The sequence below is a fragment of the Vanellus vanellus genome, assembly GCF_965231255.1.
Source record: "Vanellus vanellus genome assembly, chromosome: 1".
Taxonomy (NCBI): Eukaryota; Metazoa; Chordata; class Aves; order Charadriiformes; family Charadriidae; genus Vanellus; species Vanellus vanellus.
In genome coordinates, this window is record NC_138905.1 from 79,479,552 (window position 1) to 79,502,377 (window position 22,826).

At 41.4% G+C, this 22,826-nt stretch overlaps 1 protein-coding gene across 1 annotated transcript in view; it reads left to right on the forward strand.

The window, feature by feature from the left end:
* Positions 1 to 718: 718 nt before the first annotated feature.
* Positions 719 to 22,826, forward strand: part of ATXN10 (ataxin 10) — a gene marked incomplete at its 5' end in the record, with an annotated part of 112,648 nt that continues 90,540 nt past the window's right edge. Inside the window, 3 exons of the mRNA XM_082485901.1 lie at positions 719 to 846; positions 6,113 to 6,304; positions 9,030 to 9,112. Coding sequence (XP_082342027.1) covers positions 719 to 846; positions 6,113 to 6,304; positions 9,030 to 9,112 — 403 coding nt within the window. The remainder of the gene's footprint in view (positions 847 to 6,112; positions 6,305 to 9,029; positions 9,113 to 22,826) is intronic.

Consider the following 22,826-nt stretch of genomic DNA (forward strand, 5'->3'; position numbering starts at 1 on the left):
AAGGAAGGCATCAGTGGGGACAAATGAATCACCAGCAGGGTTTTCCTGCCACCCGCTTTCTGTTGGAGGTATCGCTTTCAGGTTCCCTCAACCATCTTTGCTAAATTTAGTTTAGTTCCAGTCTAACAAGGCTTTCTAGAGCAGTTGGCCACAATTAGGCTTTTTCCTAGAATAGTTTAGGTTGGAAGGGACCTTAAAGATCATCTAGTTCCAACACCCCTGCCATGGGCAGGGACACCTCCCACTAGGCCAGGTTGCTCAAAGCCCCATGGGAAAGCTTAGTATTTTTTTCCCTAATGCATGTACGTTGACTTTTCATATATATGCTTAGAACACGCTGAAATATTTATCTGGGCCACGTAGAGGCAGGCACCTCTGAAAGCGGATGGGATGAGGGGAAGGTCCAGCTCTGTGGTGTGCAGCCGGCCTTCTCCCGCTCCCTGAGGAGAGCCGAGGGGTAGCGCTAATAGGTGGAAGGAGGCAGAATTGAAAACTGTCCCCACGCTTAGTGTTCCGCGAGAGAAGGACAGGCAAGGTTTTGCGGCCCAACGCCGAGCGCCCATCCGCAAGCCCCGACCCAGGGCGCGGCGGCCATTTTACCACCGGGCCCCGGGGCCGGCCCTGCGGGGGGCCGCGCCGCGCACACCGCCCGCCCGCGCGCCGGGGCCGGCCCGCCGCCATTTCCGCGGGGCGGAGCCAAGCCGTGCCGGAGCAGGCGATGGCGGCGGCGGCAGCAGCGCTGCCCGCGGCGGCGGCGCGGCTGGGTCGTACCGTGGCGGCCGCGCCGGAGGCCCGCCTGGAGAGCGTGCGGGCGCTGGCGGGCCTGTTCCGGGAGGCGCAGCCCAGGTAGCGGGGAGGAGGGGCCGGCCGCGGCCACGTGGGCCGGGGGAGGGAGCTCTGGTCGCGGCGAGCGGTGGTGCCGGCGGGCCTGGGTGGTCCCTGCGGCGGCCCGCCCGCTCGCCCGTGTGCCGGCAGGCAGGGCTCGCCTCTGCTCCGAGCGCAGTCCTCCCCCTCGGGGTGTCGGCTGCGGGCTCCGCAGTGAAAGGGGCCCTCAGCGCCCACAGAGGGGCGGTCGGCTGCAGCCGGTTCCTACTGTGAAATCTCGGTCTCCCGGAGGCTGTTTGTGTGGTACCCGGGCGGGGGGTGGGGTGTGTGTCACCTGTGGGGCCCGGGGTCAGTAGATTTGTCCCTTCTCCCCTCCTTTCCCTTGGGGTCCCATGGGGAGTGGGCCGGCACTTGTGGCAGGCCAAGGGCAGGGAGGAAAGCTTTGCATCTCCCAGTCGCCGATGCCAACAGTTGCCCTTCTCTAGGCAGGTACGCTCAGGTGGGTTGTAGACGCGGGAGTAGCCACTGTGGGGCAAAAAAGAGCCGTGGTGAGCCCTGCAGGGCGGCTAGAGATGGGTAAGGCATGCCCCTGTGAGGCTCTGCTGGGCCACAAGTTTCATGCCCGGCTGAGGGCAAGGCCTGGGGATGAGGGTGGTGGTTGTAGGCCTCGGTGACTGAGGGCATGTGCTGTGCAGCAGGATGGGCAGCCGTGGCTTCAGTGGGAGGAAAGGTTGGATGCCCCTTAAGTAGCTCTAGGAGAGGGAGAGGAAGTGCGGGTTTACTGGAAAAATCAAGGGGCCAGGATGGAGCGTTGCTGTTCCTGTGAGGCCGGGGGAACCACTGCAATACCGCACAACGCTGTTGGCTTTGGCAAAGGTTGGGCATGCAGAGGTTCAGCTGTGTGACTGGGCATACAGTAATAGTTTCCGCTCTTCCTGGAAGGTGAGAGGCAGCATAGGTTAGCGTGAAGCTTGTGCTCGCTTGACCTAAGAGTAGCTGCTTGAAGGTTGTAGTACCTGAAGAAGAAGAAATCAAAATTTTTAGCTTAGCATAAAATTGTGGTGGTGTTTTGTTTCGATTTTTTTTTTTTTTTTAAATTCCCAATTCTATTTATATTAGTTAAACCCACATTCAAAAGTTGGGGGTGGGGGGAAGATGTACTTACAGATATTGTCTTGTGACCTTTGTGTGTACAGGAGACTTCTTTCTGGTGTTCATCTCAATTTTTGTAGGAAGAGAGAGAGGAGGACCTGTGCAAATTTTGGGCTTACATACTGATGCTTTCTCTGCCTGTTTCTTGCCTTTCTCCCTGAAGCCTCTGCTGCTGTGTTTGACAGAGGAGTAGATATTCCCCAAATAGCCAAGTTTTGTGAGTGCAGGTGGGCTGGAAGAGAGACACTGTAATTGCCCTTCCAGAAGGACAAGGCTGTAGGGTTAGCTTACATCCAACAGGATGTGACACAATGGATCTGAGAGCAAGTTTGGCAATAAATTTGCCAACTGTGGAAAATATTGTTCTTGGTGCTGTTGAACCAGAAGACACAATCTGATGGATGTTTGGTGTTTAAAGTTGTGATATTCAGTGACAATTATCTTATTACTACGTGATTGTTCAATGCTTGTGGAAACCAAATAATTTAAAAATGTGAGTTCTAGTGGTCTGTAATTCAGAACCAAATAAAGTGAGGAAAATAATGCCCCAGCTATGAGACTGTGGTGTGGAATTTGTGAGACTTGAATTCAGCTGTGTGCTTTACTTGAGACTTCCATTGCTTTTGAGCAGATGACCTGATTTCTTTATGCTTCCATTATTAATCTACAGAAGGAAGAAAATTACGTTATTACCAGGAGTATTGTGAAGATAAATACTTTAAAGGCTTTTTAGGTACTCTGCTTACAGGAGTGGAATGGTATAAGTACCTAAAACATTGGTGTGTGTAGGGCTGGGCTGTTGCACCGTTTGCTTCTGCTTCCTCTTGTATTCCTGCAGAATACTTGATGCTGAAATCAAGGACAGGTGGCAACAGCAAATTTTTGGAATATCCACAGAGCAGTTCTGAATGAATGTCAAGGCCTAGTTACAACTGAAGGTATTTTTTTGCCTAAAAGCTCCTAAACAGGCTCCTTGCTAATTTTATAAATCAATATTTAAAGATTAGGGTAAAGGTTATGGAAGGAAAATATTTTAATTTCTTTCCTTTTCAAAAATACATTTTAAATACTTGTAGCTTCTATTTTTTTCTCTATGTTAATTTTGACGTACTACTGGAAAGATTATTTTTTTAAAAATGGTTTTGAGCATTACTGTGGAACAGTTACCTGAAGTCAGTCTTGACTGATTTCTTGATGTTAGCTAAACATTTCCTGCTCTACTCACTGATTTGAGAATTTAGGGGTGGGGTTTTGTGCAGAAGGATGGTTTTAATGAAAATTCCTTTGTAGCACACTCAAATTGCAATGATGTATAAATGCTTAAGTACAAGAGTTGCATTTAAATTTTCTCTGAAGAGAATCCTGCTTTACCAAATGGCCTTTAAGTCATTCCTTGTTCATTTGGAATAACTTTTGCTTGTTTGTTTAGGTTTTTCTTTTCTGTTGCAGGAAGACAGTTGTTGTGGGCAGAAACACCTGGTTTGAGCACATTCATTTTCTTTCATAGTGTGCAAGAGAGATTTGGAGGCCTGTCTCCTTGCTGATACATATAAATCTACATCTACTTCCACACTCGCAATGAGGACAGACACTTCCTTGTCTACATCACATTTGCTCTGTTAGGACAGGCAGGATTTTCATCTTTGTCTTTTACTGGAAGCATCTATGATCTTAGTTTTTTTTACTTTCAGTCTAATATTAAGAGAAAGGTTGTCACAATGGCCTGGTATGTTTGTGATCCATTATCTGACTAAAACTTGTGTTCTGCTGCATGGATCTGTAACAAGAGTAGAAGCTTCTCCGGCATCAGAATTACTTTAAGGTGTCCTTTTAACAGTAGAGTCATAAGAACACGCACAAAAGTCACAGAATCACAGAATGATCAGAGTTGGAAGGGACCTCTAGAGATCATCTAGTCCAACTCTCCTGCTAAAGCAGGATTGCCTAGAGCACATTACTCAGGACTGCAAGTCCTTGCAGCTTTTTTCATTTCTGTTTTACCAATTTCAAATAATTGAATGTTGTACAGTAGTACGTGTTTTGCCCTGACCACTGATTTCTGTATTTTGAGGTTGGGTCAGGAAATGACCAGTTTCATGTGATAATCCAACACTTAGGCACAGGCAATGTGTGGGATTATAAATATAAAGGAAACTGCAGTTGGATTGAGAAATTTCTTATTTTAGAATAATTTCAGTATTTAAAAGTTCAGCTGACTAACAGCTAATGGTTCTATGTAGCATCTTCACTCAAGAGAGAAAACACAGCTTTTGTGTGTTTGGGAGAGGGCCCAGTGGGGCCCTCCTTTACTGGACCGTAGCTCTTCTGATGTTTAGAAAAACTTGTGCCTGCACGGAGTTACCATGTGTACTGTGGTATGTCAGCCACTGAATCTTCTTTGGCATGCATGTCTGTGATGAAGCGGCAGGAGCTGCACCACTTCTTGTAAATCGAAGGTTCGAGTCCCATGAGTGCCTTTTCTTAGGTCTTAAAAAGAAAACCAAATTCCAAACCTTTCTGGTTATATAAGCTCCACTCTTTTCTTTATGACTGAGGACCAAGTCTGCTTTTGGTCTTTCTTGTGCCACTTTGGTATATTCTCCCCCCAGTACTACCCACTGTAAAATGTGACTTGGCTGTTTTTTTCCCTCCCTGTTGATAATTCTCACTAATGCAGTGGTGTGGTTTTTTTGTTGGTTTTTTTTTTTTTTTAATGTAGCTGGAGATCATGTAAATGTATTGGTCTTGATCAGCTGTGAGGTCGTAGAATAAAATACATATTTCCTGGAGATCTGATATCTAATGTTGTAGTGATTTAATGGTATTTTTTTACATGGCTTGGTTTATGGACGTGTGATCGCTTAGATGAAGGGTGGGTAGATTTTCTAATTGTGCAAATGTTTAGACATTTGAGGGAGCAGCAGAACACAGGTAATACTGTATCACCCACTGATGTTTGATCAAGAAATTTTTAAATTCTCCTTCTTTCGGAAAAGTTTTCTGTGTGGAATGTATTTTTTTTAATATTACTTTCCATTTCATGCCACTTTCTTCTGTTCATAGCTTAAGATGTATTTCTCAACCTTATGTGTCAGATCCTAATTTTCCTGTTTGATCTTGAGTACACAACAAGTCTGTTTAAGGGTTCAAGGAAGCTGCATCTAGATTTTCCGATTTTTGACTCTGATCAGAAGTGTTGGATGAGCAAATTTATTGAGCTTTCCTGTAGCAATGCTATAAGCACTCTTTGGTGTGGCTTTTCACCAACACGTAGTACCAAAACTGAGGTAGCAGTGTTCGTAATGTGTTGCCCTAATCTCCTGCCTGAACATAAAATCAGGGGAGAAAGTATGTAAATAGCTGCAGTTTGGAAACATTGCGGGTATCTGTGTGACAGATCATCTGCAGATGTATGCGTCGGTCCTGGGGAGTTTGGTGAAACTGCGTGGTGCAGCAGCATCAGCTCTTATCCATTCATATAGTGTCTGTCTATGCGCTTATGGGTTTGTAGTGTTGTTTTCCTAGGTCTTGATACTCTAAGAAGTGGCATGGTATTTTTCTTTTTTTGTTTGGGTAGTTTTCTTCTGAAGTGGACAGCTGACTTTCTCCCTTGGCTTTGATTCACACACTTCAGAATGATGCTAGTGCAGCCGTGGGTGTTCTTTCTTCACAACTCTTTCTCACTCTGGTGAAATTTGTGGCAGGCTATTTTATAATGGAGCTTTTGATGCCGCCTTCTTCTGAAACATCTAGTCCTAGACATCTAAACTGTGTTTATTAATTAAATTGATTCTTGATTCTTAAAACAACGTGCAGTGTCATGTATAAACATGCTAGCTATATACATTAGGGAAACTTTGTTTGTATTTTGGATTCCAAAGAGCAGTTGAAAAGCTGTAGGAATGCTAAGGCAACACAACTCCCTTACAGCCCCTTTTATGAAAAGGCCGGTGGGACGATTGTGTGCATATATTTTGGTCTTTCTACTGGAAAAACCTTGTGTACTAAGGATAGTTACAGATTGATGCAGAAATACCTTTGGGTTTACAATAGGAAGCATAACTGCCATGATAGTTTTTGATAGCAGCATGTTTTGTTTTGGTTTTTTTTTTCACTAGAAATTTATTTATTTCAGAGAAATGGCAGAAGAAAGTATATTTCAGAATCTCCTGGAAATCCTGATGGGTGCCTCAAGTGAAATTGAACAGGTCTACAAGGGCTCCTGTGAATTGGTAGATCTAGACACCTGCCTGCTGCTCATAGCAGAGTGTTTCAGATGTTTGAGGAATGCCTGTGTTGAGTGTGCCAAGAATCAACATGTCATGAGGTATAGTTATGATCCATTTTAACCCATACAAAAATAAAACCTTCTGATGTTTGTGTGGTTGTATATAGAGATTCTTATTTTACACTGCTGTGTTAGTTGATTTATTAACTGGTATTTCCTGCTTGATGCAATCATTTGAAATGAACTATGCAAGGAACAAAAATAGCTGACCTATTTGCAGGTCAGAGTTTGGGCCACTGCTTAATAATAGAACAAAGAGTTTGTGTCCTCAGTATGAGTTGATTATGCAAATAATGTAAGCCTTTTGAAGTCTGCCTGTAGACTATCCTTTTTTCCTCTTTCTTTTTTTTTTATAATTTTTTTGGATAACATAATGAATAAGTAAATAGTCTTAATTATCAGTTATAGATTAGTATGTTTTTTTAAGGTACATTTAGATCTGTCTGGCACTCATAGTGACATATAGTGTGTAGAATTGTACATATCAACCATGATACATATACAGGTAAACTAATATTAATGGATAATAAGAAGTCAGTCTGGGTCCTTAAGTTATTTAGCCTCCCTTTTTTGCCTGCATCTGTTGCAATACTGAGGGGCTGGGACACAACCAGCTCAAAACTTGGCAGTCTACCTGCTGTTTTCTTTTAACACCACACCCCTTGCCAAGAACCCAAAACCAATCAACCAACCCTCCCCCCCCCCACTTGTTACAAGTTTGTTAGATCATGACGAATTGTTGTGGAGTACAGTCTTAAAGTTGGGTTCCTTCAGACTGGTCAAATTTGTTTTATTGAGCTAAATGTAATTTTGACATGGGACAAAGGTGCAACTGCTGTCCTGGGGCAGAATTTTATTAATGCCCTCAGAAGTTGCAGGACCTTTTGTAGAAGGCATTAGTTTTAGAATAAGGTAAATCTGAGTTCAGACTCTTACTTTTTTGTTCCTGGCAGCGCTAGCGCTTGTGAATGTGTTGTGGGTCAAAGAACTGATCTGACAGAAAATTTATGTTTGTTTATAAATTTTTGCTGGATGGATGTTCAGCCCATATGTTTGTGTTGATTTTAAACAGTGGCAAATGCACAACTTGTTAAGGAATTAAATGTCCTGAATAATCAACAGTTGTGAATGGAAGGAAAATTATGTGCCTTTGATGTTGGTTTGAAGTGTGAAACATTCAGATATTCAAAAAAAAAACCCCGCCAAACTACATTTTTTTTTTTTTATCAAAATCAAAACTGTTTCTAGGAAGGAATGCAAAGATTGTAAACACATGGATTATGTAACAGTTTTTAAACTATTGGGGAATATGAAGTTTTGTTCCTTCCAGGGTCAGTTTTTCTGCTTTGTGTGCTACTAAAAATTTGGGGTCTGAAGGAATGGGAAACGTTTTGATTTTAATAGCTTGTATGTATACCAGTCTGCATTATATTTTTAGAAATGTATTTTTGGCTTCTGTTCTGTGTTAGAACTCAGTGAGAAGGAGTATATGTTTGTCTAGAAGACAATTATTCAGTATTCATGTGATGCTGTGATATTTTTTTAAGTCATTCATGCATGGGTGTGGAGGTTTGGTAGAGATGGTATTGCCATGTTCTGAAGTTTCAGCCACTCTATCTTGGCTGACCTCAAAAAGCTTTACTACTAAAGTGCAAACAAATTAACAGCTGCAAACTTCATCTGCTTATACTGAATTCTTTCACTTTTCATTTTTTTGCATGTGCATCCTGGCATGCATGTTATCTACCTCCAGGATTGTTGATCTTTGGCTGTAGAATTACTTTGGTGTTTTGTCATTCCAAATAGTTTCACTTCACTGGCTTATCTTCAATATCACCATGTTTTTCCATGTCTGGAAGTGTTCAAGGTTCATGGGGCTTTCAGCTACCTGGTCTAGTGGAAATTGTCCCTGCCTGTGGCAGGGGGGGTGGGTTAAAAGATCTTTAAAGGTCCAGTCCAACCCAAACCCTTCTGAGAATCTACCTATGATTGCTTCTCACTGGAGAAAGGATAAATGATTACTTTACCTTCCCTGCTTACCTCTAAGAATTTTGTATGTTTCCCTTTGAACTGGCCCTGTTCATTTGATAGCCATCACAGAATGGTAGGGGTTGGAAGGGACCTCTAGAGATCATCTAGTCCAACTGCTCTGCTAAAGCAGGTTCACCTGGAGCAGGTTGCACAGGATCGCATCCAGGTGAGTTTTGAATATCTCCACAGATGGAGATTCCATAACTACTCTGGGCAGCCTGTTCCAGTGTCCTGTCATCCTCAAAGTAAGGAAGTTTTTCCTCATGTTCAGATGGAAAAATAACAGTATAATGGCAGTCACTAATTACTTTGTTGGTATTTAAAATCCTCAAAGTTTATTACTAAGAAACATAGATTGACGCTTTCCCTGAACTTGAACTTCAAGCAAAGCAAAGTTTTTACACAAATAAAGCTGTTCAAATTATAGGAATGACCTGCCTATTTTTAACATTTGATTTAGAAGAATAGTGAAAAGAGAGGAAAGGGTACTTAGCACTGACAGTACTGTATCTGAAATTGTTAATATGCAGGCTGATGCAGTAAACCTGTTCCTTTTACTTCAGATGGCAGTAGTGTGGCTACTGATAGTCAGGCACAGTTAAGTAGGAGAAACTGCTTTTTATTTCAGTTAGATGTTAAAGACTCTCTGTTAACTTCAGTGAAAAGCATTTTTGCTTTATTTAAGTGTATTTCATATCAAGTGATGTATTATTTTTTTCCAATTTAATGATAGGAACTTGGGTCTCATCTCTACATCTGTCCATTTGATCAAATTGCTTCATGGAATACAAATCAAAGAAGAATTGTTATTAACTGGTAAGGCTATGGATTTTGATAAATATATAGCCTGCACAATATTTTTTCATGTGGGGAGTCTTGTGGTGTTATGATGGCACCTTACTCATGCTTTTTTTTTTTTTAAATAAATAAGCTTAGTTGTTTCTTGAATTGCAGTAAAGAACTGGGATGCCTTCTCTTATGCTGCTTGAAAAAAAAACTCAGCCCGAAGTCTAGTCCAATTGTATTTTCCCTCAACAATTCCCTATAGATTGTTAAAGGAAAGATATGTGGAAAGTTCTTTAAAATTAACCAGGAAAAGGAAAAAGGAAATGTTGCTGTAATATCTCCATTCAAAAATATGTTCTGCTGTTTTAATGTCTTTTTATTTGATTTGCAAGCATAGTGAAATGAAGAAATACTCCTTTTTTATTTTGATGACACTTGAAATAATTAATCTGTTTCTAGGAAACAAATTTTGGCTGGGACTTTTTAAAATTATCTTTTGATTTTCATTTTTGTACTGTGCTTGCTGGCCAGTCAGGGTAATACCTGCCAAGAACTAAATGCTGATTTGATAATGTTCACATTTCTATAATGGATCAGTTTTTTTATTTTCTTTTCATGCAGTGAAGAGAAAATCTGACTACAGTATCCTTCCTCCTTAACAGCAGTTATTGCTACTGACTTCTACCAAACTGATTTCACTGGATATTAAGGCATTTTCAGAAATTCTCTTCACGAGCTGCATTTCCCTGTGTGTGCATAAGGAGCTTGATACGGGGCATTGGATCCCAGTCTTTATTGTCTGTGGTCGCAGAGAGTAGGGAACATTTGGTTTCTCTTGCTACTTTTGTTTCTTTTCACTCCCTTTACTTGGATGAGATTTTTACTGGGTTCCTGTTGCTGCTTTTCCATCATTTTGTGAAAGCAAGTGAAACTACTGTCATATAGTAACTTGCCCTCAAACACCTTTATGAAGCTGGGAAAGAGCAGTGAAGTCCAGGATACTGTTTTTCCTTGTGCTGCTATATTTGGCTCAAAATGAAGCCTTTCAGGCATGTGATAGTATTATGCTTAAGCCGCGTTCACTCCTTCACCCGTTGCTGGAATCCTTCTTCCAGGGAAGGATCACTGATGCTAGCACAGTCATTCACTGTGGGAGGACCAGAACTGAACCCTGTGAGTGGCAAAAAGAGGGCTTTCTCAATGATCATAAAGAGGAGGAACTGACAGCACACATGCGTGACTCTCATGCCACGTCACAGGCTTGGACAAGAAGGACTGGCATGGAGGGCAAGAATGTCTTTTCACACAGTTGTAATGAACCCCTTTGTAGACCAGTAAGAGGAAAGGAAAAGCGATGGGAACTAAAATGCTGCTTTTGTCCAGCCTGACATTGTCCCTTCTAGGGTCCTTGACAGCAGTAGGCTTGAAAAGGCTGTCCTGGAGAACTGTACTTCCCACCTTCAGCTTATTCAAAACATCAGGAATTGTGTTGTGAGAATACCACCTTACGGTGGCACTTCCCAGCATCTGCAAGAAAGTGAGCAGGATGTGCCCCTTGGTTACATGCGTGGCCTGAGGTTTCCCCTTCAGTCCTGTGGCTGCTGACACATCCTTGATGGGTTATCATATGCATGTGTGCTGTTCTCCTGCTGCTGGGACCTGAAGAAGCAGTGAATGTTACTCAGCAAAAAAGAAAGGAGGGGGTGGAACCCAGTAATTTGATTAACTGGTTCAGACTCCTTTTCCTGGCCAGAGGATGTTGTAAAATCTCTTTTTATTGCCATTGAAAATTAAGGGGGCATTGGCCAGAAAATTTTTAATAGTATTTCAATAAAAAGTGTTTTGTCACTGTTACTCTACGTAGCCATTCAGCAAATGAGTTTGAGTTGTGACTAAAATTTGATGTATTGACCCAGGATAGATGGTTTGTTGGATACTGTATGTAGTATTGATCTCACGGGGAAACATCTGTGATGAGTGTGGCTTAGGTATTCCATTTATGCTACTACAACAAAAATTTCTAGACAGGTAAATGATGCTGTCCTGGTTTGAGGTCCCCAGTAGCAGATTTTGGCCTAAACCACGACAGATACTAATACCTTGCTGAGTGATCTGATGAACGTTGTGCCTAGAGCACCAGCTCCTTCTAAAGGGTATACCTCAGAAGTTAACAGTTCAAATGCAGATTATTAGTCATACTTTCAAAAGTGAGACAAATTGCTAAGTTGGACTTGGATAGCACTGTTGAAAGAAAAGAAGCCCATGAAATTAGTAAATGTTACTGTGTTTATGGACTGTATTTCTGTTTCTTGATTCTCATATTTCATACAGGAAATCGGGTCACACGGCTAGAGTAGCATGTATATTTTTTTCTACCAGATAATTAGGTGTTAAGTGGAATATTTCAAGTTGTTCATTTAGATGCTTGTCCTGTTTCCTCCTTTAAATGGCTGCTTGGATTTGATGATCCCTCTTGGTGCCTGTTTATATCCTTAAGGTATTTTAAATACCTTCATGTTGCTACCATAGCAACAAAATACAAGGATAAAGAGGTAATGCTGTATTGCAGAGTGAACAATACTAAATAATGTTTCAGTTCATGTCCCTGTGAAAAATTCCCAGAGCAAATCATTTTAGGCTAAATAAATTTGAAGTTCTAACATTATTGTATTTATGAAGAAGAGAGATTAAAAATTCTTTATGCAGACTGAAGAATTATTTTAACCTGGTCTGTGGTATGTTTTCACTCTTTTTTATCCATTGGTAACTGCTAATACTGGTAAGTCTCTGAGTGGTGTTTTTGTAGGAAAGTTTAGTGTAGTACAGTTTGTAATGGATAAAACCAGAGGTGAAGTAAAGTATATATTCTCTGGCCACTACTGTGACCAGTGTGGTGGTTCTAAGGAAGGGTATGAACTGCCAGTTCTAACAATATGTTGTGGTTTAGGCCAAATCATCTACTGGGGACGTGGGGCACCCCAGATGGGACTGACAGCTGCTCCCCCCACCTCTCTTCAAAGAGAGGCAGAGGAGGGAGAAAGAGACTTATGAGTTTAGAAGGAACTAAACTAATTTATTGAAATATTAATAATAAAATCAAAAGGGAAGAATGAAATATATACAAAACCATATCAAGCTCCCAGGATGATGATCACATCACCGGCTGGCACTGGGGAAGTCCCATACTGGACTCAGTGACAGACAGGAACTGGATTCCACATCTGGATTCAGGATCGGGATCAAAGGCAGACGAACAGACAGAGTCCTCCTTGGATGCTGGCCATTGAAGAAAGAGAGCTCTCCCTTTGATCCCTCAGCTTTTATACTGAGCATGAGGCAGATAGGGTGGAATACCCTGTTGGTCAGTTTTGGGTCACCTGTCCGCTCCTCCCTGCAGGGCCGACCCCTCTACGCTTTTCCAATGGGGCAAATAACCAAGTTGGTTGGCCTGGGGTGTTATAGCAGTAAGTATAAGCAAGAGCCTCTCTGCATACCACACCTTGGCATCACCTGTAAACATAGGTCTTATTACTCTGAGAACAAACAGTGTCTGGACAATATGCTATTAATTTCAGTAGTTAGAAGAGGCCCAGCTAAGAAGCAAAGTTACTGAACAGAAAATTGGTTCTGTTTTACCTCAAACCAGGACGCAATATATTAGTTATCAAAGCAGCAAAAAAGGAGGTGCTGTGCAAAGTGGTGGGATTAAAAACTGTTGCTAAGATTCATTCAATCAAATCCAGACTCTTTTGCATCTTCTCTGCTAGGAGAAAGACTTTTTTTTTTAATAGTTTTATACATGGTTATATACTTATTATATAATGGTTAACTTGGCTCCTCACTTCAGTATATTTACTGAAACAACTCTACTGCAAGTTTTCAGCATATCTTTTTTTTTTTTAATGCTATAAAAAGTTAGTGAAATACCTGTATGCTTGTAGTGTACTTTTCCACAGCTGGCTGAGAAAAAGCTGTTGTTTTGAGTAAATGATATGGCACTAAGGCAATGGGCCAGAAAACCCAAAGGTGAGTTAATATGTCTGTCCTGAAATAGCTCTTTAAGGCTTCATATAGGTTTAAAAATAAACTAGTTAATTCATACATATGGCATATAAAGATTCTCCAACCCCATGTGCAAGCCATCCATCCCTGTAATAATACTCTTCTTTCTTTTTAATACATATATTAAAGAACACTTTTAGGCCTTTCCCATATGGTGTTGCTACAGGTAGCTGTTTGTCCCTACTCTTCCTCCCTTGTTACTTCCTGAGTTAGTTTTAGTTGTATTCCCTAGCCTAGTTTCTCTTCTCGTAATTGCTTACAATACATAGCAATAATTTGTCTTGAGCAATTTATATTCTGTAGTACTTAGAGAAGGGAACCTGCTATAAGGATTTACATGGTGAAAGCCAACAGCTAGATAAGTGCAGGGGGGTGATGGGCAATGATGCTTAGGAAGCCTTTAACAATTTGTAGCCTTTCTTCTGGGCACCTGTTTTGCGTCAAGTAAGTCACACATACTTGTAAATGTGCTCTGATTTCTTATTGCTCCAGCAGTTCTCTCTCTCTCTGCAAGAGATAGAACTTCCCAGTCAAGCAGAAAAAAATTCAAGTGCTACACTTCTTGGACAGTATCTGGAAACTGGACTTCACCTCAGTATTCTTAAAACTATACATGCTGAAAGCGTGTGATTGTGTAAGGCAGTACTTAACTTTTTAGATTACAGAGCCTGGATATTCCTGGTGGGAAGACAGAGAAGATAACAAAGGCTGCGTCCCTCTCTCCAGTTCAGAATTAATTTGAATAGGGATTGAAGATGCAGGAAATGCTGCATGCAAGAAGGTCCATTATGTTTCTTTGTTAACAGATTTGAGACCACAGTTTTGCAAGAAACAGCTAATAAGATGCTCAAATTTTTACTTTGAGACTTAGGAAAAAATTAAGTCTCTGCAGAATATAGATTTGATTGAATTTTCATAATACCCTATCTGCATCCCTTTTGGTTTAGTTATTTTTTTTAATTAAAAGAAAAAAGCCTTATAGCAAGCTTTTTTTATTTTTCTGCTGTGGGTACAAAGACCAAGAACACTTGCCAGAGAAGCAGGCTGATGAAGCTGCCAGATGAACTTTAACTGAACTTAAAGCAGATGCAGATCTCTTAAGAGCTAAGAAGTAGTTCAGTATGTTAGGGATTGCAGCAGACATAGGAAATATCCTTGTCAGAAGCCCAAGAAGAAAATCTCCTGCACTTCATAGCATGTGTCTTGGTCTGGTTGTGGGGTGTTTTGTTTTCTTTTTTTTTAACTTTTTCCTATGGCAAATCTTAAGCTTTCCAGCAGAATCTAACAGACCTTTGGGAAGGTATGTTGAGGTTTGTCAAGACGTTGGATCTTTAGATTCCAGAGTGTGAGATCTGGATTTAGGATTCATCTCTGAAATCTGGAAAAAAAAAACAGATAGCTTTGTTTCTCCTTAATAAACTGCTGTGAGGGCATGCCTGTTATGGAGCAACCTTATGTTCAATAGGCTGTGTCCCATCTGATCCTTTCATTGATTCCCACCCACACCTCATCCAGGACAGAAGGAGCTTTAGTCTTTTTGTTTGTACATAGATCTTCTCAAACCTTACAAACCTCTCAAAATACTGCCAATGTTGAGGAATGTGCTTTGAATTCCAACAAAATTGCTTTAGAAGTATTTATCAGCCAAAATACTTTTCTCTCCTCTAGGATGAAAAGACATTGAATGCCTGATAGCTGCTCTGCGTGGGACAATTTGTTGTGCAAGTTCTCTGAATGAATTGATTGTCCTCTCTGAGCGAACTGAGTACAACTGCACTGTATCAGCTGCAGAGCAATACTGCACTCTGTGTGTGTGCCAGAGAGAGGCGCTCTGAGCGTTGTGCCCACATTCCTCAGTTCCAGGCTGCTGGTGATACTTGAGCCAGCTTTAAACCAAGTAGCATGGGTATTGTTATTGTTATGCTGTGCTGATGCCATGCCTCTGAAGGTTTTTAGGGGTTTTAACCAAGCAGGGTGAGCTGTGTAAACATGCGTTAGTGGGAGAATATTCACAGCGTATGTTAGTGTCAAGGGTACTTCTGGAGATCTTAGTCAAAGTCAGAGTCCAGATGTGCTAGTTGTTGTATAAAGGTTTATGTTGTTCTCTGCTCTTAATGTTATGAAGTCCAGAAACATTAGGCAAATTTTAGCGGATGATAAGCTTGAATCCTTGAACAGGAATTTGACTTTGCTTCCAATTTTCTGAGAAGTGTTCAGATGTAGTTAAATTGCTACAGATATTCTATTCAGAACAGAACTTAAAACATTCCTTTAAAAGCAGTGATGAAAGATGACTGTAGTTTTTTTAATACTGCACTTACTATAGTGACTTGAGTATTTTCTGGTAGGATGTGCAGCAACATGAATATCATATGTCCAACACCTGTTCACACCTCCTTTCTTGAGGGAGGATGTGTAGGAAAATATGGACTAGCTTGTTTTAAACATTTCTAAAGTACTCCAAATGCCATGTACTTACAAGGGAGCTATAAAGAAACGTTTCTTGCTTTGAGCAGAAGAAGAAAAAGCTTGTGGTGCTGTTCAGGTAAAGATGACTACAATGAATCTGAAACTTTTTCAGTGCCTTTTTCACCTCTGCCTGCTCGAAGACTTAATAATAACTTGGGTTCAGCGTCAATCAGTGTTCTTTAAGTACTGAATCATAGAATCATAGGGTTGGAAGGAACCTCTGGAGATCATCTAGTCCAACCCCCCTGCCAGAGCAGGGCCACCTTAGAGCAGGTTGTAGAGGAACACGTCCAGGCAGGTTTTGAATGTCTCCAGAGATGGAGACTCCACCACCTCCCTGGGCAGCCTGTTCCAGTGCTCTACCACCCTCAAGGTAAAGAAGTTCCTCCTCATGTTTAGGTGGAACTTCCTATGTTCAAGTTTGTGCCCGTTACCTCTTGTCCTGTCACTGGGCACCACCGAAAAGAGCCTGGCCCCATCCTCCTGGCACCCACCCTTTAAGTATTTATAAGCATTGATCAGGTCCCCCCTCAACCGTCTTTTTTCCAGACTAAAGAGACCCAATTCCCTTAGTCTTTCCTCATAAGAGAGGTGTTCCAGTCCCTTTATTATCTTGGTAGCCCTATGCTGCACCCTCTCCAGCAGTTCCCTGTCCTTCCCGAGCTGGGGAGCCCAGAACTGGACACAGTACTCCAGGTGCGGCCTCACCAGGGCAGAGTAGAGGGGGAGGATGACCTCCCTTGACCTGCTGGCCACACTCTTCTTGATGCACCCCAGGATGCCATTGGCCTTCTTGGCCACCAGGGCACATTGCTGGCTCATGGTCATCCTGTTGTCCACCAGGATTCCCAGGTCTATTTCTACAGAGCTGCTCTCCAGCAGGTCAGCCCCCAACCTGTACTGCTGCATGGTGTTATTCCTCCCCAGGTGCAGCACCCTACACTTGCCCTTATTGAATTTCATAAGATTCCTCTCCGCCCAACTCTCCAGCCTGTCCAGGTCTCTCTGTATGGCAGCACAGCCTTCTGGTGCGTCAGCCACCCCTCCCAGCTTTGTATCATCAGCGAATTTGCTGAGGGTGCACTCTATCCCCTCATCCAAGTTGTTGATGAATATATTGAACAGGACTGGACCCAGTACTGAGCCCTGGGGAACACCACTTGTCACTGACCTCCAACTAGACTCTGGGCCCCTAACCACAACCCTCTGAGCTCTGTCTTGCAACCAGTTTTCTATCTACCTTACTGTCCATTCATCTAACCCATTCTTCCTAAGCTTCCCTATGAGGATGCTGTGGGAGACCGTGTCGAATGCCTTGCTGAAGTCAAGGTAGACCACATCTACCGCTCTTCCCTCGTCTGTCCATCCAGTCACACCGTCATAGAAGGCTATGAGATTAGTCGGGCATGATTTCCCCTTGGTGAATCCATGCTGAGTACTTCTGATAGCCTTCTCTTCCTCCACGTGCCTTGAGATGACGCCCAGAACAAGCTGTTTCATCATCTTTCCAGGGATGGAGATGAGGCTGACCGGCCTGTAGTTTCCCGGGTCCTCCTTCTTGCCCTTTTTGAAGACCGGAGTGACATTGGCTTTCCTCCAGTCCTCAGGCACCTCACCTGTTCTCCAGGACCTTTCAAAAATGGTGGAGAGTGGCCCAGCAATGACCTCTGCCAGCTCCCTCAGCACTCTCGGGTGCATCCCATCAGGGCCCATGGACTTGTGAATATCTAATTGACCTAACTGGTCCCTCACTTGATCCTCCTCAACCCAGGGGAAGTCTTCCTCTTTCCCTGTTACTTTCTCCAAGGCCTGGGACTCCTGAGGGCTTGGCTGGGTAGTAAAGACTGACACAAAGAAGGCATTCAATAACTCCGCCTTCTCTGCATCCCCCGTCACCATGGCTCCTGTCTCATTCAACAGTGGGCCCACAGCTTCTCTGGTCTTCCTTTTGCCTCCAATATACTTGAAGAAGCCCTTCCTGTTGAGCTTGACGTCACTTGCCAGGTTTAGTGCCAAGGCGGCCTTGGCTTTCCTTGTTTCATCCCTGCACACTCTGGCAGCATTCTTGTAATCTTCCCAAGGGGTTAGGCTGTTCTTCCACTGAGTGTAAACTTCCTTCTTCCACTTGAGCTTGTTCAGAAGCTCCCTGCTCAACCAGGCAGGTCTCCTGCGTCCCTTGGCCAATTTCTTGCTCTTTGGGATGCACCGATCCTGAGCTTGGAGGAAGTGGTCTTTGAATATCAACCAGCTTTCTTGAGCCCCTTTGCCTTCCAGAGCCCTAGTCCACGGGATCTCCCCAAGCAGTTTCTTGAAGAGATCAAAGTTAGCCCTCCTGAAGTCTAAAATCTAAAACTGAAACTGATTTGGACCTGTTCAGCTATTGTGTGTATTTTCTTTTCGTTAATGAGAAAGCAATAGCTCTTGACCCATTGCTGCCTGATTGGTTGATTGTGGTCTAGGAAGAAAGTGCGTTGGAAAGTGCTTTTAATCTGTCAGTGTGGAAGAGGGGTACTCTGCAGCACAAATGGCAATAAGTAACCTTGGAATTCAGAACTGTGTAAAAATAAAAACAGTATTGCTCTTTCAGAGAGATTTAAAAAAGAAAAAAGCATAAGGTTGTGCGTGTGCTTAAAAAATAAGAGGTAAGAAACCTAGGTTATACATAGCTTCTGGAGATATTTCTTGTGAAAGCCAGATGGAATGGAAGAATTTCATCTTTGATGAAATAGCAAGACAAAAACTCTCTCCTGAGGTCTGCAGAAGGAGAACATCACACGATTGAGCAAAGGTTACTTGATTTCTTTGTAAACTCTTGAAGGTGAAGGCATGCTGTGTTAAAAAGTCACTGAATCATAATATGTAGGAGTTCATCTAGAACTAGAAAATCATGTTGACATTTCGTTGTGAGAGATCCCTGAAAAGAAATGGGGAAGAGATCAGAAATTCCCAGGAGCTGCGTTGGGTAGCTTATCCCTTCTAAAAAGTTGTTAATTCAAAGTCATTTTCAAAGGCTTACAGAAAAGGAGATGTCTAATCAAATGTTTTTGTCTTCCACAAAAGAATCTGTGTAAAACAGGGAGCTTTGAGTTGTTATGTTTGCAAAAGTATTCCTGAAAACAAAAAAGAATGAATACCAGTTAAGTGATTCAGATGACTTCTACTTCCTCAAGAAAGGCTAGGAGAAATAAATCTTTCAGTTCTGTCCTTACTCAGTGAAACGAAACATAAGATGTTTCTTTGCTCAGACCTGTTCCTAGTTCTGCACTCAACCGTTTGAAAATTAGAATTACACTGGAGAACTGAGACTGGCTAATTTTGAGGCTGAGAAAGAGCAGGGGAAGGTGACGTTGTCAGACCTGCCAAAGAATACTAAATTGATTTTATTTTATTCTTTTTTAAATGGGTAGCCATGTGTTCTCAACCATTTCTTGATTCTTGTTGATATTTATTTATTTGTCTATTTATTTATTTTCTTCCCCTAGAAGGCAATGGCAACAGCAGCACTGTTACTTTTGGTCCCATTAAAAGGATTATATCTTGGTAATAGGAAAATAACCTGTAAATAAAAACTCACACCTTCTCAGAATGCATCTGAGTGGTACCTTTGGAGAACCAGTTAGCTTGAAAATTGGGGCACTTAGGGCTTATGTACTGGCATAGGAGTCTATCTATGGCCTATATTTGATGCTTTCTTTTTTCTGTACCTTGTCATTTGGAATGACTGGTCATTCAGCAATGTATTTTAAATTAACAGGAAAGAGAAACAGAGTGGTCAACTGTGGAACCTAAATATTCTTCAACAAATGCCAATATTGACCAAGGCAATCTGTCTCTTGACTCTTGTGCTTCTCTTTTTATTTCCTGTTCATTTGCTTTCACGTTTTTGTTTTCTTCTTTAAAAAAATTGCATTCTGCTTTCACTGCTTTTTGTAGTTCTTTAATCATGTTGCACTGAATGATTTCAGTTCCAAATTACTGCTTGTGTTTTATATATGAAAAATAAATATTTTAAAATATGCCTGGAAACTGTGATGGAACAGTAAGTTTTTACTAGACAGACATCATAGCAGAGCGAATATCCAGAGCTCACCTAATGCATTTGGGAAACCATTGCTAAGTTTTATTGCCTATAAACAGAGGTCTTTTTTGCTGTCTAAACAAGTGTCTCCACACAGGCTTGGTTATATGGATTTGATTGTAATGAGACTGCAGTTGGAGAAGATGTAACTTTTAAATTGTATCCTGGAGACTCTCAAACACAATGGCTACTAAATTTAAACCAACAGGACTAAGGAAGGAAAGTTAATCCTTCCTCTCTTCCCACATCAGTGCCCTCTACATTTATCTTTAGAAGAGAAGGCATACTGTTTTGTTGGAGATTGGTGGTGGTGATGGTGGTTTGTTTTGGAGGGTTTTTTTGTGAGCAAATACTGTAAATTATTGCGCTGCTGATTTGTCATACAAGTCATATGTGCTGATTTATATGGAATGAGAGAGTAAGTGGTTATAAAGCTTGAACCATTTTACTTGTCATACAGAGTCAAAACATCATGAACTGTTAATAGGTGACATTTGCCAATTTAAGTTCCTATTCATATTAGCTTTTCTTTCAAGGGAGGAAGTGGGAGAGAGTGGTTCCTGAATGGACCCACAGTCCATGGGGTTAATTCCCAAAAAGCTGCATGAAAGGAGCATGCCTCAGTTGTTTGGAAGAAAAGAGAATTTAAAAATCTGCACTTCCATTTATTTTTGTATTTGGGGTTTCCTTTTGCTTACTGCTAGCATAATTAAACTACTTATGTTTTACAGCTTAAATAAACCAGATGCTAATTTAAACAGACTTTTTTTTAGCCATATAAATAAGGGACAGCCCTGATCTTAAGTTGCCAATTTCCATGTGTGATCTTTGCTTTGTCTGTCTAGGCTTTTTGTATGGGGGATTGGTGCCAGTACTTTGCTGCCACTGTTAAAGTAAAAACTGTAATTACATTGTCAAAATAATATTTATAGTATTTTCGGGGAATAATTGTGGGAGTGTGACGAATATATTATACTCATCAAACTTTTATGTAAACATAAGCATGAGTTTTTTATTTGACTTATTGATGTTGTTTTTGGCCTTTGTGTTTTTCCAATCTGTAAAAATAATATTGGGATTTTCATGGTCTTTGTAGCATTTGCAGAGTGTATGCCCTAACAATCAGTTGATACACTATCTGGTAGAAGTAAACTGCTATTTGCACTTATATTGGGATTTTGGTTTCATGTTTCCATAGCTTAAGAAAATCCTGTGTTTTTTTTTTAAGTTTTGCTATCCCCTAATTATTATAGCTCAGAGCATTTTACTACTTTACCAATCAGGAAAGTTTTAAGTAATTGGTTTGTTCTCATGGTACCATTTAGGGTTGTTAGGGGTTGGGGTTTTTTTTGTTCCTTTGTGTTTAGCTCATTAATTTTTTTTTATTATTTTATTTTATTTTTTTAATTGAAAGTGAGTCTGAGTCCTTTTGAAAGGTGACTGTGAGCATCTCCCAGAAACAACTACGCTAGGAAGCAAGTACGAGGTTTTTTAACAATAGGCAGTTGCTCCTTTGCTAGTTGATGGTGCAGGCAGGACTTAGGCAGTCTTGCTGCTGGGCAATGGTGAATTACCAGATGTAAAAATTCTTCAGTCCTGCCCTATATTGCAGTTTTAACTTTAGAACTGCTCTGTCTGTGCTGTGTTTTGATGAATATTGCCACACCTTTGTAATTAACTGTCTTCAGAACATCTATAGCAAGGATTACAGCCATGTAAGCTTCACCCTTCCTAAGCATGTCAACCTGATGCCACCTTCTGTGGGCAAGAAGGTTTTCTTCGTCCTCATAGTTTGGTTCATAATCCATTAAAGGCTGTGGAAGGACTCTAATTTGGGTGGGCCTTGGTTCAGGTCAGTGTTTCAGGTCTTTGTTCTTTGGCCTTTTTTCAGAAACTGCAAAATAGGAATCCAACTTTTACAGCTCTTTTAGCTGTCTGCAGAAGGAAAAGATGCAAACCTGGACTCAGACAAGTCAAACCGATGAATTGTCCTGAGTTAGAAAACACTGAATTCTCTTTAGCTCTTGTGCATGTAGCATTGCCCCTGTATGCAGTGGTTAACTCTTGTTCCATGCGCTGACAGTCCACATTTAGAAGCTTGTGCAGCACATACAGGCACAACTAGCTGTGCTCTGCATGGCTAGTACTGTAAACTATATTTATGTGATACAGCAGGAAATGTTACTTTGAGTAAATGCCAGTGTTGCTTTCAGCCTGCTGCATCTGTGTTCGTGTACATGGCTTGGCTGTGACTTCTGGTATTAATATGGAAACTTTACACATGCCTTTTAATTTCTTTTTCTCATTTCATAACTTCTGGAGTGGAGTGAAGTTTGAAGAGGCAAGTTCAGATCCACTGAAGAAGGGCATCTTTAGGACCAGTGACTCTATTTAAATGCAACGTTTTCTTCTCTTAATGGGGGAGGGAGAAGGAGAGGGAAGCGAGGCTTCCAACTTGAGAATAAAAAGCTTGAGGAGGGCCTGAATCATCATTACTAGACCATTGATACCACAGACAACTGCAGTTGTAGGATCTTGTGTCTGAATATAGTAAGCTCCAGCTTCCTCTGTTTATCCCTTGTTGGTCTTCTGCAAGATTGTTATACTCCCCTCTTATTTAAAAACCTTTTTCAAAGTCTGGTCTAAATATCCTACCAAGTTTGAATCCAGTGATTCTTGATAGTGGTTTTTTTTCCTACCTTGGGCTTGATTCTCTACTTGACTCATGTTGCTTCTGCATTGACTGACTGATTTAAGCTGTGCTGATCTGAATTACTTTATTTACTGTGGACTGTAAGTATAAAAGTGTATTATTGCAGTGGCTTGTTGAGGTACAATTTGAACTACAGACCAGATCCTGCCTAGTGAGGTTCATCTGTCTGATGATGTTGACATTGATAGCATTGAAAGCAGACTTAGGAATAGCGACAAAAAAGCTAGTGCTTTTCAACAGTTCAGTGTTCATTGCACTCACGGTCAAAACTGTCCTTTTCATGATACTTATGGATAATTTTTTTGATTGCTGTACTGGCAGACAGAGGCAATGACTGTCTCAATGTAGATCATTCTGCTCCTTCTAGGAGAGAGACTAACCTGAGTTGGTATCCTTAAGTTGTAACAATTAGTAGATCAATG